Raw genomic sequence first — 19,604 nt, 5'->3', positions numbered from 1 at the left:
TCCTACAATCCTCCCCAAGTCAGTGACTCCATGAAGCTTACAGAGCAACCAACTATCATACTTGGTCTTTCTACACTAAGTTGTTGCTGGAAGGAGTCGGTGTGTGGATGGTTATCTCCACACCTCACTTGGTGTACCCTAATTTGAGAAGCATATTGGATGCTCGGGCTCGTCTTATCATCATCCATTGCAGGACTCCATCTATACAAGCACAGTTTGTCTCTACCCGAAGTAATACTCATCCGATGTGGAAAAAGATCCAGAGGAGGTATGGGAGAGTTTCTACAGTGAAGATTGTTAGAATTTATGCATCTTAGTGTTTTTTATTTGGTATTTTATGTAATTTTCTCCTATTTATTTGTCTTGTGCGAGTCAACCAACTCACACATGGACTATGTAAGGAGTTCCCCCATTATTCACTAAATCATCCACTTCCCTTGCACAAGTTCAACGTCTCTTGCTGGCCTATTGCCATTGTAAAGCTTCAAGCTAATATAAAAGGTGATCTTGTACACAAGCTCTCTCTACTCTCTCTCGTCTTGTTTATGCTTTCGCCTATGCATTCTCCAACATGGTATCACTCGCTTAGGTTCAGGCTGCTCCATCTTCTGCAAATCTGCCCGCCTTCTCATCTGTACCTTGCGTTTTCTGCCCTAGCTCCTCCTAGCTGCAGATCAGTCCCAAACAGTGGCTGCGTTTTCATACACTGCTGTGTTTTCTGGTCCAGCCAGCCCTTCACTTGCTGCTGGCCAGTTTGGTGGCTGCGTTTTCTCCTACAGAGGCAAGCCGGCCATGTACTTGGCAGTTTCTTGCATGTGGAGTTGCCAGACAAGTGGCTGTACATCTCCTTCCTCCTCCACGAGTCCCTACCCTTCCGGTAGGAGGTTCCCGGCGGTTTCTTGGACTGTTCTACTGCTGTCCAGCCTCCTCCTCTCAGGTTTGAGGGGGGGCTGATTGGTTCTGGAGCCTCGCTTCGTTGGAAAGCACTTGAGAGAAGTGTTTGAGAGCTGAGATCTGTGTTCTTTGTTGTTGTGGATATGGGTTCCCTCTTGGAGGAGGCATCTATCCTTGTTTGTTCCCTCCTAGTGGACAGGACCAGGCACTTGTTACAGTGCAACATACACGATGGTGTCACTGCTTCTCTTCTCGAAAACAGGTTTATTTGGCCAAGGACTGCAAGCCTGAAGGTATAGCCCAGGCGAGGACCAAATTTTCAAAGGCAGGCAATGATCATATACACGATAGTGATACAGATTCTAGTACCACTTCTAGAGCTACCAGGGCGCTTCCAGCTCAAGAGAACCCAGATGGTGTACTTCTCTAGTACACATGTAGTTCCCCTCCATGTGCTTCCAACCAGAGGAGGCTTGTGGGCGGGAGAAGGGGCTGATTACAACTCCACTTATTGGTGCATGTGGACCATGATTTGGAGTTCCAAGCATTAGACATCTGGCAGGACATGGTTATCTTTTTGTATAGCGAGATTATGAACTGCAGATGGATGTCAAATCCGCTTTTCTGAATGGAGATTTACAGGAGAAAGTTTATGTTAAGCAGCCTCCTGGTTTTGTGATTCAGGGACAGGACACCCATGTGTATCTTCTGCAGAAGGCTCTGTCACACGCAGAAGCTCTGGGAGTCTTCTTTCAGCCCTAAACACCACTGAGAACATGCTGATGCAAAAACGCAGACAGAAGGGAGTGGAGAGAGAGAGAGAGATATGCTAGAAATTCAATATATTTCTGATAAAAGGTACCTACAATCTACAGCCCTTGGCTGCCTTCTTGAAAAGGTGAACATCACCAAAATAGTATTAGTCTAAGACCCTAAGGACCCACTCCTTATGGGAGTGAATGACTCTACCTATGAGCATATGCGCCCCTTTTATAGCCTATGGGAGTGAATGACTCTACCTATGAGCATATGCACCCCTTTTATAGCCTTTGGGACTCCTTGGAGTGCTAGCCGATGTTGGGGTAAAGGCATTATGCCCACCCTTGTAGTGGCCAGCCGATGTTGGGGTAAAGGCATTATGCCCACCCTTGTAGTGTGTACAAGCCCATAAGTTATAGTACATAGTACACTTAGTACTTTTAATGTACTAAGTGCACTATGTGTACTAGTGCACACTATGTGTACTAGTGCAAATATACATGTGTGATAGGGGAGTCACACACTCATTCTCTTGAGTTGACTTATCCCCACATATGTCTCTCTCTCTCTCTCTCTCTTCTTCTCTGTGTATGTCTCCCACATGAAACCCTAACTCTAATCTCCCTTCAACTGGTATCAGAGCCTGGAGGAGTGCTATGTACAGCCAGCAGAGCTGTGAAGCGTGCAGAGAGGAAAATTGTGTGCTGAGTGGCATCGCTGAAAATCGACTGTAGAAGAGCACTGTGTGTGGTCTTGAGACATCAGGTCGTTGCAGTCCAGAGAAGGGCAACGACTGTGTGTCCCTACGTTGGGCAGCGACTAGGTGTCCCTGCGTTGAACCAGTCGTCGCAGGCAACTGGGCGGATACGCGCATGCAGGCAGGCGGGTGTCCATACTCAGGCAGACACGACACTTCACAGTCAGTCGCACCTTTTCTTCGGTTTCTCTTTGAACGGAGGCGACAAGTGGCGTGAGCGTTAGTATCAAGCAGAAGGCGCCAGCTAATAGAACCGGGAGGCAAACGTGGGCGACGACTTCTACGTTGCGCAGACGATCTCACTCTCCTCCTTGCGCCTGAATCGCTGAGGCGGCTCACGAACCCTTCGTGCTGTGCGGAATCTCACTCGCACAACATGAGCGTGGATAGCACATGACACACAGTACTGCATCTTTGCATAGAGCTTTGGGAGGGTATATCCATCGTAGACACATGCTTCGTGGACATCACGCACCGCAGCCTGCTCAACAATATTTCTCACAAGAAAGCGTTTCTCTGCTTTGTCCTTGGGAACGCATCGCCCGCAGTTGGAGCACCTGATGGGATTTGTGTGGCCCCTCCCGTGCTTGTTACGACCATCGTTTCAGCGCTTGACCGTCATAGCTGCAAGCAATGCCCTTGCTACCTCGATGTTCTGAAATTGTCTGAGGTATTTGCTTCAATTTTGGGATTTGCATGTCAATTTTCATCAATTGAGCAGGTACAAATCCAAATTGCTCAGATTTTGAGCAAAATTGGCAAAATTGGGTGACATTGGTCACATTCCGGGTCAATTTGCAGGAAATTGGATGTCAAAATTTGGGCCTTTTGATGTAATTGTGCCATTGGGCATTCATACATGCTGTATGATGTGAGCAATCTCACATTTGGGGCAAAATTGCAGGAAATTGGAGTGCAGATCAAAGGGCTTTTGTGCCAATTGGGTTGATTTGCATGCAGGCATTGGCATTTGATGCTTTGGGCAATGTGTTGATGCCTGTCAAGCACTCAATGTGCCTGTAAATCAAGGGGCTTTTATGTATTGGACGTATATGTGGCCAGGGGGAAGCATTGCGAAGACTCTGGATGCCTTCATGTGCGTTAATGTACCATGTATGATCAGAAATTGATCTTGAATCAAGGGGCTTTTCAAGATTTTATGCTTGTTGAGCTTGGCAAAGCAGCAGGTAAGAATTTTATGCCTTGAATCCTCAGAAATCCACTTGCAGTCAAGGGGCTTTTGCCCAATTTCTGTTCGGGACTGTTGTATGCAGTGGTGGGGACTGTAAAAGTCTGATTTTCACTCATTTGGACAGCCAGGAGAGCATTTATTGCTACTGTACTTGCTGGTACAGATTTGGTACAACTTTGTACAAGTTTTGGCATGGTTGTACACTGATTTGAGTGAGGAAAAGGTTCATTTTCAGCTGCTGTACTTGCCGGTACAGATTTGGTACATCATTGGTGAGCACTTAGTACTGTTGTACAGTACTTTGGAAGGGGAACAGAGCACATCTAAGGTGCTGTCATAAATCTGCAGCAACCAGATTTTGGTGATTTCATCACATTCAGTGGGAGAAAAGTTGCATTCTTGCTTCCGCGGTGGGAGATAAACTTTGGGAGAACAACTGTGAGCACTTTGTGTGCTTTTGGTGCAGTATTTGCACATCTTGCAGGGAGTCAGGCATTGACTGTGACAGGTTGCATATTGCTATGGCAACCACAGGTGAGAGCTCTTCATTGCTTCACATCAAGAAACTTGAAGGCTCACATAATTATGACATTTGGCAAACCCAGTGCTATAATGTGTTGCTCCAGAAGAAGCAGCACAAGCCCATCAAAGAAAGGGGTGTAATGCCCGCTTCTCTTACTGCTGAAGAATGGGAAGATATGGATGAGCTGGCAAGATCTACCATCATGTTGTCTGTGTCAGACTCTTTACTTTTCAGCATTCGTGAAGAGAAGACAGCTTGGGGAATGTGGCAAAGATTGCAGGACTTGTATGCCCAGCAAAGTGCCTCAAGCAAAGTGTATTGGTTGAAGAATCATAGGTCTTCAAATGAAGGAAGGGGCGTCTATGACAGCACATCTAAATGAGTTTAATGGTATTGTCAGCCAGGTAATCAATCAAAAGTTGGCAATGGATGATGAGTTCAAAGCCACCTTTCTCTTATGCACTTTGCCAGAGAGTTGGGACACATTCAGGACAGCCACTAGCAATTCAAATGCTATGCTGTCATATGCAGATGTGGAGGGTGCTCTTCTTCAAGAAGAGATGAACAGGAAGAACAATTCTGTTGGAAAGTCCAATGCAATGAATGCACGTGGGAGATCCCAGCAAAGGGGTAAAAGCCAAGAACGAGGAAGGAGCAAGTCCCGCTCCAAAAAGGACTTGGAATGCCATTATTGTGGCAAGAAGGGACATATCAAAAAGCAATGCTACAAATGGAAAAATGATCAAAAGGAAAAAGGCAAAGGCAAAGACAAAGACAAAGATGAAGCCAAAGATGCAAAGCCAAAGGGCAAAAGCGGAGTCAAGATTGAAGAAGTCAATGTGTCACATGCAGGTGACAGTGAGGATGAAGTCCTATTCACGTCTTCACTTGATGCCCATTCACTTCTTGCAGGAGATGGTCATGGTATGCACTCATGGATCATTGATTCAGGTGCCTCCTTTCATGTCACAGGTTGCAGAGACTTGTTTGTCACGTATACTGCTGGCAATGAAGGAGTAGTTTATTTGAGTGATAACCATGCATGCAAGATTCTTGGCAGAGGTGATGTGAAGCTTGTGTTTTCAGATGGCTCACAGCTTATGCTCCATGATGTCAGGCATGTGCCTGAGATCAAGGAGAACCTGCTTTCTACTGGACAGCTTGATGAAGCTGATTATGTTACCACATTTGGTCGTGGAAAGTGGAAGATTAGTAAGGGCTCATTGGTTGTTGCCAGAGGCTCTAAGGTGGACACTCTTTACTTCATGCATGCTGGTGTTTGTCACCATGCTAATGTAAATGCAACCGAGCTGCTGGAAATCTCTATGTGGCATAGCCGGTTGGGACACATGAGTGTCAAAGGAATGGAGCAATTGTCTCGTTTTGGTTACTTGCCTTCTCTAAAGTTCTCAAGTTTTCAGTTTTGTGAGCATTGTATATATGGCAGGCAACTCCAGTGCCCCCACAAGAAAGCTCTTGGACAGAAAGATGCTCAGTTAGAGCTTGTGCATACAGATGTATGTGAGATGCCTCAGCTTTCTTTGGGAGGGGCAAAATATTTTGTGTCTTTTATTGATGATGCCACACGCAAGGTGTGGGTTTATCCTCTTCGTTTGAAGAGTGATACATTCTCAGTGTTTGAGAAGTTTGTTGCTCTTGTTGAGAATCAAACTGGCAAAACACTGAAGGCTTTGCGTTCCGACAATGGTGGAGAGTATATGTCCAAACAGTTTCAAGACTTTTGTGATGCTAAAGGCATCAAGAGGGAGCTCTCTACTCCTTATGATCCTCCACAAAACGGGACAACAGAGCGGATGAACAGGACCATTCAGGAGAAGGTCCGTTCTATGTTGTCACATGCTGCGTTACCTCATGGTTTTTGGGCTGAAGCTATTATGACAGCCGTTCATCTTATAAACAAGTCACCTAACACGAGGCTTGGTGGGAAAGTGCCAAAGGAAGTATGGACAAGGAAGCCTCCGTCATACAAGCACTTGAGAGTGTTTGGTTGCGTTGCGTACGTGCACATACGCAAGGAAATGCGCACCAAACTTGATCCTAAGTCTCACAAATGCATATTCCTAGGATATGGTGACAGAGGTGAAATGGGGTATAGACTTTGGGATCCAGTGAATAGAAAGATTATACGCAGCAATGATGTCATTTTTTATGAAACATGCATGTATAAGGAGCCTGCAAGGCAACAGGAGCCTGGCAGAGTCATCTTTGATGATGATGGACATCATGGACAACAACCAAGGGCTGTAAATCAGCCATTACAGCAGCAAAACCAGCTCTTAAATGGTGCTGAAAATGGTCCAAATGGACAGCCAGAGATGGCAGAAGATATCCCTATGGATATCCCACAGTTAGAGGAGATACTGGGCATGATATTTCAACCTTATGGCATGGAACAGGAGCCACCAATAGGTGATATGCAAGCTGGACAGCAACCTGCAAATGATGGTCAATGGGTACGGAGGTCCACAAGACCCTCCAGAGCCCCTGACAGGTTTGTTCCAGAGGTTGACTACTTGATGCTCACTGACTGTGGGGAGCCCTCATGTTATAAGGAGGCTTTACAGAGGGCAGACAAGGCTCTTTGGGAGCGTGCTATGAAGTCAGAGATGGATTCTCTGCACAAAAATGGAACATGGAAGTTGGTGCACTTGCCTACAGGCAAGAAGGTTTTGCCATGCAAGTGGGTTTACAGGCTCAAAGCTGCACCTGATGCAAAGCCAAGATACAAAGCCAGGTTAGTGGCTAAGGGCTTCAAGCAGGAATATGGTGTGGACTTTGATGAGATCTTCTCTCCAGTGGTCAAAATGACCACACTTAGAGCTGTATTAGCTTTGGTTGATCCTCATCTTGTATGTTGATGATATGTTGATTGCCGGGAAATCTCGTAAAGAGATGGATGCCTTGAAGAAGAGGCTGCATCAGACCTTTGATATGAAGGATTTGGGTGATGCAAATCACATTTTGGGTATGCGGATACTTCGGGACAGAAATCAGCATGTGTTGTATTTGTCTCAGAAGGAATACATTGGCAAAGTTTTGCAGAGGTTCAATATGGATGGGGGGAAGAAAGACTAGTACTCCTTTGCCTCCATATGTGAAACTCAGTGCTATGGACAGCCCACAGTCGGATAGTGACAAGGCTGATATGGCCAAGATTCCGTATGCTTCAGCTTGTGGCAGTCTCATGTATGCCATGGTTGCTACCAGGCCGGACATTGCATTTGCAGTGGGAGTGGTTTCTAGATACATGGCCAAACCTGGCAAGAAGCATTGGGAAGCAGTGAAAGGTGTCATGAGATACCTGAAGGGCACACAGGATATGTGCATTTGCTTTGGCAAACAGGATGCATTAGTGCATGGTTACACGGATTCGGATTATGCCGGTCATCCAGATAACCGGAAGTCTACTACCGGTTATGTGTTTACATTCACAGGAGGTGCTGTGTCATGGATATCCAGGATGCAAAAGTGCACTGCCTTATCTACTACAGAGGCCGAGTATATTGCAGCCACAGAGGCTTGCAAGGAGGCATTATGGCTATCTCGGTTAGTGGTTGATTTGGGTTATACAAGGGATATTCCATTGTTGCATTGTGACAGTCAGAGTGCCATCCAGTTGCCAAAGAACCCTGTCTTTCATGCAAAGACAAAGCATGTGGATGTGAAGTATCACTTCATCAGAGAGGTGATAGAGAACAAGTAAATTCAGCTTGTTAAGATTCATACGGATGACAACCCGGCTGATCTGTTGACAAAGAGTTTGCCTCCAGAGCGGTTTACTCATTGCAGACACTTGATGGGCATTGGATGAGGCCAGTTTCAGCCTTGATATGGCCTTGTATATTATCATGTACATGCTGATTTTTTTTTTCTTTCATTTAAGGGCACTTTGCCTTTAAGTGGGAGGTTGTTGGGGTAAAGGCATTATGCCCACCCTTGTAGTGTGTACAAGCCCATAAGTTATAGTACATAGTACACTTAGTACTTTTAATGTACTAAGTGCACTATGTGTACTAGTGCAAATATACATGTGTGATAGGGGAGTCACACACTCATTCTCTTGAGTTGACTTATCCCCACATATGTCTCTCTCTCTCTCTCTCTCTTCTTCTCTGTGTACGTCTCCTACATGAAACCCTAACTCTAATCTCCCTTCAGCCGACTGGTCATTAAAATCCATCAATGCTGCGCTTTTCCAGCCACCTTGCCTTGGTACAGCCGACTCTCCTGGTTTAGCTGACAGACCCCTTCAAGGGGCCGACAGCATCCTTTTCCTGCTCTTCTCCTAGTCCACCTTGCCAAACAGCTCCCCATGCTCCAAGTCCTAGCTCTAATGATCTTTTTCTTGGCTGCCCCTTTTGGATTAGCTCTGGGAATGTTCATGGCAATGCTTGCACATGACAGGCTCTTTATGGTATCAGAAGAATGATGCCTTTTGTAATGGTCATTTTATGAGACCCTGCATTGGCATATTTTAGCAGATATTCTTCAGCATTTTTCTAGCATTTTTTAGCATTTTATGCTACTGGTCTATTGTTGGCCTGCTACAACTAGCCAACCAGCACTCAGAGGGAGTATATAAGGGCTGAGCCCCCTTTCTCCCATTTCTCTCATTCTGTCACATCTTGTTGAGGTCATTAGCAGCTGCTTCTGCTTCTTACCATTGTACCGCACCAACGGGCTTTCCTCGTGCTTAGTTTTCAGCAATAAACATCAGTTTCCAGCATTTACAAGTCTTGTACATGAGCCTACATCTGTGTTTTCTATTTGCTTCACTTTCTTTCAATCCCACAACTCTTTATTCCTGGTTGCATCAGTTTGAAGCATATTTTGTTGCAATTAGAAAAAGTGATACTGACAGAGTAATCTTTGCTAGTTGTTATTTGGAAGGTGAGGCCATTCCTTGGTGGACCCAGTGGGCTCATGCCCACACCAGATTAGGTATGGCAGCTTATGTTTGGGACAAGTTTGTCCTCGGCCTTAAGCGGTGGTTTCTACTGCCCCATTACCTTGGCCGACTTGAAGACGAGTTTAGGGGAGTGCGTCAAAACGCGCAACCAGTCCTTCAGTTTTCCAATAAGATATCAAACTTCTGTTTGCAGTTGGGCTTGTCTGATAAGGACAAGAAAGAGCGGGTCTTCCCCAGGACAAAGCACGGGAGCCTCTGGCTCCAAGAACTCGACCAATGCGCCCAAGCTTACTCCAGACCAAAAAGCTCAAGCAGGCAAGACCGGTGGTAAATTGAGTGTGGAGGAGAAAGCTTAGTACAAGGAGGAGGGTAGGTGCTTCTTTTGTCATACAAAAGGACACACTTCTAGGGAGTGCTCTAAGAAGACTACCACTCCACAGACAACCACCCCAGCCTCCACAGCTTCAATGGTGAGCCTAGCTCCCACACAGATCCCAACGGCTATCCCTAGTTCTTTGGATCCCAGTGCTTCGATTGGTGCAATCGTTAGCCGGGAGCTTGAAGATAAGTAGAAGGGCGCCCATGATGACCAAGAGTATGAGCGCAACGAATTGCTCAAGACCTTTGGCTACATAGGAGGCTAGAGAGTCATTGTCTTGTTTGACAGGCAACACTAAGGATGTGGTCACAGAACAGGCCGCTTGGCGAGCCCGTTTCATCTTGACTTCGGTGGATAAGAAAGTTGAGGGATTTAGCACAGGCATGACGATGAGCATCAAGTTTGAAGCTCAAAGTGCTAAGTTAGTCATTCAGGGCGTAGAGTTTGTGCGTGATTTTATGGTTGCCCCTCTTGTAGGAGCAAACATAATTTTGGGAATTCAATGGTTTCACAAGTTCTAGCCAGATATCAAGTGGGATAGACACACTTTCATGATTAATCGGAATGTGTCTAAAGCACCAGTGACCATTAAGTGTGAGCCAGGAATCCTGAACTTTCCTCTCATAAGTCATTTACAGGCTAAAAGAGAAATCAGGAAAGGTGCACGGTGTGCGATGATTTACATCCAGACTACCCAGACGGTGGCCAGGGCTTCAGAGAAGTACCGGGTTCTCCATGACAAGTTCCAAAAGATTTTTCTTTGAGACAATCTCCCTCCCCAGCTTCCCCCGTCTAGACTAGAGGACCACAGAATATACCTCCTCCCAGGCTGGGAGGCAAATTTGTCACAAAATCCATAGATATATCTTGGAAAGGTCCCTCGGGAATAGGCAATGGTTGAAGCAACCCTGCTTTCTTCCCATGAGACTCCTTCACTTTCTGACAAATCTCACAGTATTGCACATGAGTGAACACATCTCGCCTCATTCTTGGCCAATAAAACTGCCGCTCTAACTTCTCCAAAGTCGAATTCATCCCCTGTGACCACCAGTGATGGCGTCATGGGTAGAAGAAGAGCTACCCTGAACGACTTCATGACACAAAGGCGGCCTTTGTAGAAAATCCAACCATCTCGTATCAAACAGTGGCATGGTCCTGTGGCCTGCTTCCACTGCGTACCGAATTCCTTGGAATCCACATATGTGCGCTTCATGTGTTCTAGTCTTGTATCAGCAAGGTCTAAATCATAGTCACTGTTCCCTTCCTGCTCAAAGCATCAGCCACTGGATTGGCCTTTCCTAGAAGGTACTCAATCATGCCATCAAACTGCTAGAAGATTTGGCTCCAGCGGTGCTAACAATCACTCCACCATGCACTTGGCATTGCCTGAGTCCAACACAATGCCTGATGGTCAGTGTGTGCAAACCTCAAATTCTCGCCCATAAAGGAAATGCTTCCAATGCTTCAGGGCTTGAATCACTGCGAGGAGTTCTCGATCCTAGACCGAGTAATTCTTTTCTGCGAGTAGCAACTTACGAGACATGTAGGGTACTGGATTGCCATTCTTTGTAAAACAGCTCCAATTGCGATGTTACTCATATCAGTGATTACCTGGAACGGCTCATCCCACGAGACCAACGCTAGACAAGGAGCCTCCGACAAGGCCACCTTGAGGTTCTAGTCATTCGGATTCACTGTCGTCTAGTCTTGACACCCTTAAGTAGATCTGTAAGATCTCTACTCATCATGTATGTTGATAATCTCATCTTGACTAGGAGCAATGATATGCTCATAGAGCATGTCAAAAGGATCAGTTGCAAGCTGAGTTTGACATCAAAAGACTTGGGGGACCTTGAGTACTTTCTTGGCAGAGATTCTCAGGGATGGAGATGATACTTGGTTCCTTCACAGGCAGTATGCCATAGATATGCTCTCACGGTACGGCATGACGGCTAGAAAGCCGGCCTCAGTCCCACTTGAACAAAATGTCAAATTGAGAGCCGATCCAAGACAAATGCTTGATGATCCCACCATGTACAAGAAGATGGTTGGCAGTCTAATCTCTCTCACTATCATTCAGTGGGTTTAGTGAGTCAGTTTATCCAGCACCCAAGAAGCTGCACCTAGTGTCATGTGCACACTAGGGGCAGGCAGATTGGCAAGCTAGTGTGTGATATGTTGTGGGCGGACATGTGCTTTTTGGTCCGCTATTGATAGCGTGTGCTTTTTGGGCGTTCCTTCCCTATTTATTGGGGGGAGGGGTACCAGTTGGGCACGATGGAGCACAGGAGTGCAGAGCATGTGGAGCGGGAGCACCATCGCGCGGGAGGCCGTCGTCCTTGGGGGACAACCCCGGGTGGTAGAGGACACCAGATGAGGATGATGGCAGGGCACTCACGAGGGCATGACGCTCAGCTCGTGGCTCGGTGGGGATGGCCAAGATTGTGAGCCTCGCTCATGGCTGTCATGGTTGGGTGGCGAGTATGCCTGCACCCAGATATGTTCTTCCGCTTTGCTTTCTAGGGTTCGGGTTTGTTGCTTTGTCTTGTGTTTCATGGCTGTATTACAGGTTTCCCTCTCGGAGAGATCATGGGTTTTGACACCTAGATGCTGTAGGGAGGACCTTGAGATGTGTGAAATCTACTGTTCATTATGGGCTTCACTATAGAGCTTTTGGACAGCTCAATCTTTATGCATAAATAGCTGCAGATTGGGCACGCAGTGCTCAAGACCGCAGATCAACTTCTGGTTATGTGTTCAGCCTTGGCAGTGCAGCCATTAGTTGGTCTTCAAAGAAGCTATCATCAACAGAGGCTGAGCATAGAGGGGCAGCCTTAGAAACCTGTGAGTCAGTTTGGTTATGCACTTTACTTGCAGAGTTGGGACAGCCTGTTAGTCACCCGATTGTCATGTTTTATGATAACATGTTACATGAGTAGCATAAAACTTGCTAGTAACCCAGTGTTTCTTCCAAGACAAAACACATAGAGGTCTGTTATCATTTCATCAGGAAGAAGGTCTAAGTTGGCAGGTCAGATAGACATGACACACATACAGACAAAAGGGTGGGTATCTTCACAAAAGCATCGCCCAGAGATAAGTTTGAGAACTTCCAATTCCATATGGGAGTTCATGATCTTGACGTGAGCTTGAGGAGTGTTGAGATTCATGCAAGCTCCTGTCAGCATCATCCATCCATCGGTTGAAGACATTGATGGAGATATCCCCGGCACTACAATAGTTGATTCGTGTGTGGAATAACACTAGATAGACAAACCAGTGGTGACCATTACCAGGTCTCGTGTGCTTAGTTAGCATGTTGGTTTTCATTGTGTGGTAATAGTAAATGCCAATGTGCCACTTTGTATTCATAGCCCATGGTCAATTCTATACCCAGGTTAGTTTATGGTTGTACAAAGAATGAAAGTCAATGCAAGCAAAAAAAATGAGTGGAGTGGAGTGTCTTCCTCCTCAATCGGTACTTGCAGAACATGCACACACACAGCTTCCATGTACTCTGAGTTTTGTCATGATACGCTCAGCTTATCAAGTAAAGGGTTCCATAAGCTTCTGCGTGTAACATATAGGGTCATTGCCTGACTGCATTTTCACTGCCTGCCCTGCCCACTACCCTGCCACATGGCTATACAAGCTGCCCTGCATGTCTAGTTTTTTGGTTTTCAAGCCGGGGTCAGAGACGAACACGTTCGTTTCTGAGACTCGAACAGAGAAACGCTTTTGTCATTAGCTTCGTCGCCTCGGTCGTGAGGACGGTTTCGCTACTTAGGGCATGACCCTGGAAGACCCAGAGACTGGACACGACAGCTGCATGTCTAGCTGCCTGTCTGAATGCCTGTCCGGCCTGTGTGGACTGGCCATCAGCACCCCAGTCTCACCATGGGTTTCAAAGAGACCTTCGCCCAATGGAAAAATTGACCACAATTCACACTGCCCTGCCCAGGCAAGACGGTGGTCGGTATGTTAGATAGAGATGAAGTCCAAACCTCGAGAAGGATGTGAAGGCTGGGTTTGGGGTTCACAGAAGAAACCTTCTTCTTCTTCTTCTTCTTTAGAGAACAAGAAGAAGAAGAAAGAAGAAAATTGTCTACTAGAGCTAAGAAAGGAGCTCTAGGTGCTGAAATAGACCACACCAAGGGATCCATCAAACAATCCCTCAAGAGACTTTTGATGCAGGGACAGGTGGACATGGTACTTGGTCTATTCATAAACGACCCTATTGTTCATGTGATCACCAGCAGAAGATAAGGCACATTTAGGAGCTACTGGAGGAGTTTGAGATGACCACTCACCACTTCAGACGAAAAGCTGAGGTGAAGGGTACATGAATTCAGGTACCTTCACCTTGATCATAGGCCATCTTTTGTCCCTCTTTCAATCAAAACTCATGGCATGGGCTCGTTTCTCTACCAAACACTAACCCTAGCTGTTGCTCAGAATAACACATGCATACGAATCTGAATGGGGCTGACTCATTGTACGTACATTCAAAGATCTAGTCATATGAGTTCCATAGACAACTGTTGAGTTTGCTCCCGGGCATACATGTGTTTCCTCACTTAGAAATTCTATAAACAAGTCAATCATGGCTAGAACTACATCGCAGGAGCACCTAGTGATAAAGAGGGTATGTGAATAGTTTAGCGCGCACAATTATTTTAAAAATAACTATTTTTCGAGCTCCACCAAATTCCATGGCCATATGCCTGGCCCCTTGTGTCTCAAGCCAGGCGTAATTACCGCCCAGACTTCTTCATTTTCTTTTGAAATTTGCACAGCAGTGGATCTTTGCTTTTTTTATTTCGTAAAAGGGCGGAAAATAAACTTTTTTGATTAGAAAAGCAGGTAAAGAGTGTGTAGTACCAGAATCTGCAGCAGCAGCGAGCAGTGGGAGGAATGCGGCCAGAAGAAGCAGTAGAGCCCATCGGCGCAAGCTTTTGCTGCTACAGAACTGCGTTCTGGGGAGGCCCATGATTCCCTAATTGTGCTCTGATTTTCCCCTAATCTTTTTCTATGACCCGGGTTTTCCCCTAACCTTTCCCAGATCTCCAAAGGCTCCTGATCGCTGCAAATCGAATTTCTAGCCGCGCTCTTCTCTGCTGCTCTGGTTTGTTTTCCGCGTCAAAAGTCGATTGAGGACTATATGCTCCACGTTAGCACATCACCACGTCATAATGCTCCTCGTCGGTCACCTGCAACCAATCCTGTGCGGCTGAACTGCCACGCTGGCAAAACATGCCATTTCACACCAGAAGGGCACCTTTTCCAAGGCCTTAGAACCCTTCACCAATTTTATTTTATTTTTTTGCTTGCTGGAAATTTTGAAACTACACTTCTCACACACACACACTAGATGCTATCGCTTCCACAGGGAGAGATTTGAACCTATCACTTAGGGACTCTCAAACTTCTTCCTTCTGCACTAACAGGGAGAGATCTGAACCTATAACTTAGGGACTCTCAAACTTCTTCCTTCTGCACTAACAGGGAGAGATCTGAACCTATAACTTAGGGACTCTCAAACTGCACTAACGCATGATTGGTACCTTCACCAAATTCTAGGTAAGCAACGGGCAAATATTAAATCAAGAACACCAAATAGAGGGCAAACCTTTTAAAAATTAAAAATAGAATAATTAGTTTGAAAGACATTGCAAACATTTAAAAATAGATCAATTGGTTTGAAATACAAAGCCATTGTAAACTTTTAAAAATAGATTAATTAGTTTGAAAGACAAGGCCATTGTAAACATTTAAAAACCTTATGAAGGTTCTGAAATTTTAGGGTGAAATGATGTCTCTCCTAATCCGTGTCTTGGATTGTCTCTGTGCCTCGCCATTCACAAAATCTATGTCTCTCTCTCACTTGCATTCTAGGATAGATCTCTCTGTGTCTAGCCATCCTCTCTCTCTCTCTCTCTCTCTCTCTCTAGGCCCCCCTAACAAAAGGATATGCGGCCTTGGGTCAATTGGGGCAATGTGCTCCCATGCCCACTTTCATGTGCCTAACACTAAGGGGTGGCTTTTTGACACACCTCTGTTACCTGCCATGATGTATGGAGCCTCTTTTTGGGGAACAGACATCAAGGAGGATGACTAGAAGAGAATAAAAAGATTGCAAGTCATAATGTTTTCACGAATGGTTCAAGTAAACCCTCAGTACCTCACTCCATTATTCTTGCACTACTTTGATCAGTCCCCTTGGTAGTTGATACTGGTGGGGTGGGGTTGGAAGGAAGGGGGAGGGAAAGGCTGGGTCACGATGGGCTGGGAGAAGATAGGAGGAGGGGAGAAGAGACAGAAGACAAGGGTAATAGAGGGTATAGAGAGATATTGGAACCAATCTAAACAAATGTAGTGAAGGAGGACTCAATGGGAGAAAGTTGGCCTTCCATAAGTCATCATAGTCACCCACATATCTTCTCTGATGTGATAGGTGACACACAAGTGACGACTTCATTTTGACCCCATCCAAGGCACTACCTCCTAGAGGGAAGGATCAGTGCACATTCCCTATACACACTGGGAGGTCTAAGCTCCCCTTAGAGTGAGTAGTACGGGCCAAGTGAGCATGAATATGACATGAGGGACATAGTAGGTCTCACAACCTTCTTATCCTCAGAAGTCTGGAGCCCAATAACTTCTCTTTTCTAAGGAAATTCTCTTTTCTAAGGAAATTCTCAACTTTGAACAAGATGACTAGGAATCTAAAAGCTCACACACCTAAACTTGAAGAGGAGGAGGAGGATGAGTTGTGCCACATTGAGTGCTCTCATTCCATATCCAAGACAAAAGAACAACCAAAAGTTCCAATGAATAAGCTCGGACACTATTTCAAAAGTTATGAAATGAATGATGTGTTATGTGTCATTTATTTATTAAGGTTGGATGGTCTCCACAATCTTAGATGCTGGTGCTGGTATGGTGTGAGTATAATCACCAAGGATTGCTGCGAGACCTGGGGAAGTGTTATGTGCACATTATATGTGCATACACTAGGAGGCTAACCTACATTAGGCTTGTGAGCATGGGAGCATATGAACAAGCTCTAGTGGAGCATGGGTTAGGACTAACCTTAAGGGTTGAGGTTAGGGTTATGCATCCAAGGGTCACACATGGGAAATGGAGAGTCAAGAGTAACTTGAGGGCCCACCTATATAATAGGGGCATGGGGCACACTCAAGGGAGGCTAGGTGATGATATACTATTCTCTTGTATAGAGGATTGTATCTACTCTCATGCCATTTCACACTACAGCTACATGCTGCTGGATTGGAGTCATACCTCTTGGTGCTAAGGCACATCAAGGCAAAGGTATGAGGTACTTCATTGTAATTCATGTGTACATCCCTTGGGCTCAGGGGTGGTTGGGTGGATGAGATTATGCCTGGTTTATGCATGTTTATGCATGACAATCATCTAGAGAGATCTTAGGGTTTTAACAATGGTATCAAAGCAATCTCTAGTTAATTGTTGTTATTTTTTCTTTCTTATTCTAATTTTTAATATTTTTTAAAGTAAATTTTAATATTTACTAAATAAAAATATTATTTTGTTGATTTGTTTTTATATTACGTGGATCATCGATATGGCGGTTGGAACACGTGTTTCTTCTATTCAATGGACGAATCGACATTGTGGGGGGATTCCATGAGTTCAATGCTATTTTTTGCAAAAATAAATTTGGTTTAAAATAAGAATTTATGGAACTTTTACCAAAATACCATACATTTTATTGTAGATATTTGTGCGAAATTTTTAGAGCATTTTTATGGAAAAAAATATATTTTTTAATCCATTTTGGCGGGTTTTTCATGGAGATGCTATCGATTTTCTAACAATTTTCTCTTGAAATGCAGTGTGGGACAACCAATTGATGCATTGAATGCTCTCCCATGTGCGTGGTATTCTTTTCTCCTCTCAAAACTTATTTTTCCTTCTATTTTCCTCTCCTGCATGTGTGAACATCTCTTAGAGGTTACATTTTGATTAAATATTAATCATAATTATATTTTAATTATGATTAAGGTATTTTAATTAAAAGCTTAATCCTCCTCTATGTTAAGAGAGAAGGAGGGGGTGGAGAGAGAGAAGGTTGGATTAAAGAAGAAGGAGAGAGGAGAAAGGCTCTTATCTCTCTCACATGTAATTCGCTACATGCGTGGCGAGGGGGGGCAGCCTGATGGGCAAAAATCCCCCCCCCCAAATTTTTTTGTAAGCTTTGAGATTAAAGCTCAACAAAGCTTTTATTTATTTAAAAAAAGAAATTTTTTATTTTAAAAAAAGCTTTTCAATGCTTTTCAAAAAAAGCTTGAAAAAAGAAAGAAAATAAGAGATTTGAGAAAAAAAAAGCTTCTCTGAAAATTTATTTTCTTGGAACCTTTTGGCTTTCCGCATTCCCAAGAAACCTATTGACTTTTCGAATTCCGGAGATCTTTTGACCTTTCACATTCTGATTTTTTTTTCATCTTTTCATTTTCCCGAAACTGTTGGCTTTCCGTATTCTGGGAAGACCATTGGGATTCCGAAATTTTTGGACCGTTCGTATTCTAATGCGTTCAAGGTAAATTTAAAAAAATAAAATTCTTAAAAATTAGTAAAAAATTAGACAAAGGTTATTTTAAATTTCTGGAAAATGTGGGGTTGGTGATTGGCATGTGATGTGTCCATTTGTGCGCTTGTGACCATTCAAATTCCTTTAAAAATCTATTTTTTACCCAAAAATTTAAAAAATCCATTAAAATTATAAATTTTCATTGGATTTGAGAATTGTTGAGCAGAATTAGAAATTTCGTGAACAATGAGGTTCTCGGGAAAAATTAGGAATATTCTAGAAATTATTTTTAGAAATCTTAGAAATTGATATTAAAAAAATATAAATGGTATTTTGGTAAAAATTTAATTGCTAAAAAATTTATGAAAAAATATAGGTTTGGAATGCCATAAGATAGGCTTGGTGGAATTTAAAATTAGCGTATTTTGAGGCCTTAGAAAATTAGAAAAAAATCATGATAATTCTTTTTTCTCGAGAATTTAATATTTCTGAGGGTTATTTAGTGTTGAAGTACGTTTTCACGTACTGACATTAGATAGGGTTATTTGCATATTATTAATGCAATTATACCTCGTATTAGTAGTTATTTTTGTTTGGATTAATTTTAAATGACGTGTTCATGATTTTTAACCATTGTTTAGCCATTCTTATTGGACATATTCCTTACTTTCTTCAATGATGGCTAGAATCTACGTTCAAAGTGTGTCTCACCTTTGACACTTGTCCATGATAATTTATTTTGCACTTGTTTAAGTGTGGTCTATGCTTAATTTTCCAAGCTTAAGATAAATTCTATCATGGGTTAGTTGATCTAGTTAATTTGGTGGATTTTATTAGATGGTTTCCAAGTTTTATATGGACTCATCAAGTTCTGCCTAGATCACTTATGTCTAGGGGTTTTTAATGAGTGCTACACGTATGCGTTTCACTTTCTTACTTTGGAGTTTTCCTTGAATGACACCACGTTCATATACTCCGGATTGATGAGTTGGCCACCAATCTTAATGCTTCTTTTGGCATGATTAATGACCATTAGATGGCATGACCAACTATGGTTTTCATGGATTTGAGATGCTTCTATGCTTTTATCCATGGTTTTATAATAATTTCATGTGCTTTGAAGGTAGCATTTGCCTTTGTTGTTTGCACGTAATTTTGGAGTATATTCCTTGTACTCTTGTACATATTCCAACTTGGATACCTAGTTGCTTATGTATCTAGGTGAGCTATTGTGTTTATTGGGTAGTTATCATTAGAAAGGCGCCAATAATTCAAATTCTTTTCTAATGATGTACTTGGAAAGAGTTATTCCTTGATGTGGTCTCAGGTATATAGAGACAGGTTTTAGTATGTGAAAGTCTAGGATAAGGCCATCTTATTCCTTTTATACAGGATTTTATTCATATTTCCTAGACATCATAATAGGGAGTTCCAAATTGGTAAGGTATGTATGGGTGGTATCATGGTGGTATATGGGACGCTAGTGATCCCTCACATATATTATCTTATTGAATAATTTGGGCTCAAGATTGTTGCTTTGCTAACATTACTTCGTATGTTGACCTCAACATTCAAAGACAATCTCTTTTTTCTTATAC

At 43.7% G+C, this 19,604-nt stretch overlaps 1 protein-coding gene across 1 annotated transcript in view; it reads right to left on the bottom strand.

Annotated features, from left to right (window-relative positions):
* Positions 1–14,562, bottom strand: part of P58IPK (DnaJ P58IPK-like protein) — a 30,962-nt gene extending 16,400 nt beyond the window's left edge. Inside the window, exon 1 of the mRNA XM_086792090.1 lies at positions 14,316–14,562. Within this exon, the coding sequence (XP_086648216.1) occupies positions 14,316–14,424 (109 nt within the window). The 5' untranslated portion in view covers positions 14,425–14,562. The remainder of the gene's footprint in view (positions 1–14,315) is intronic.
* Between the last annotated feature and the right edge of the window lie 5,042 nt (positions 14,563–19,604).

The sequence above is a fragment of the Cibotium barometz genome, chromosome 4 (genome assembly GCF_041138505.1).
Source record: "Cibotium barometz isolate CiBa-2024 chromosome 4, ASM4113850v1, whole genome shotgun sequence".
Classification (NCBI taxonomy): domain Eukaryota; kingdom Viridiplantae; phylum Streptophyta; class Polypodiopsida; order Cyatheales; family Cibotiaceae; genus Cibotium; species Cibotium barometz.
Note: the sequence above shows the minus strand (reverse complement) of the source record. Positions and strands in the feature narration are given on the sequence as shown.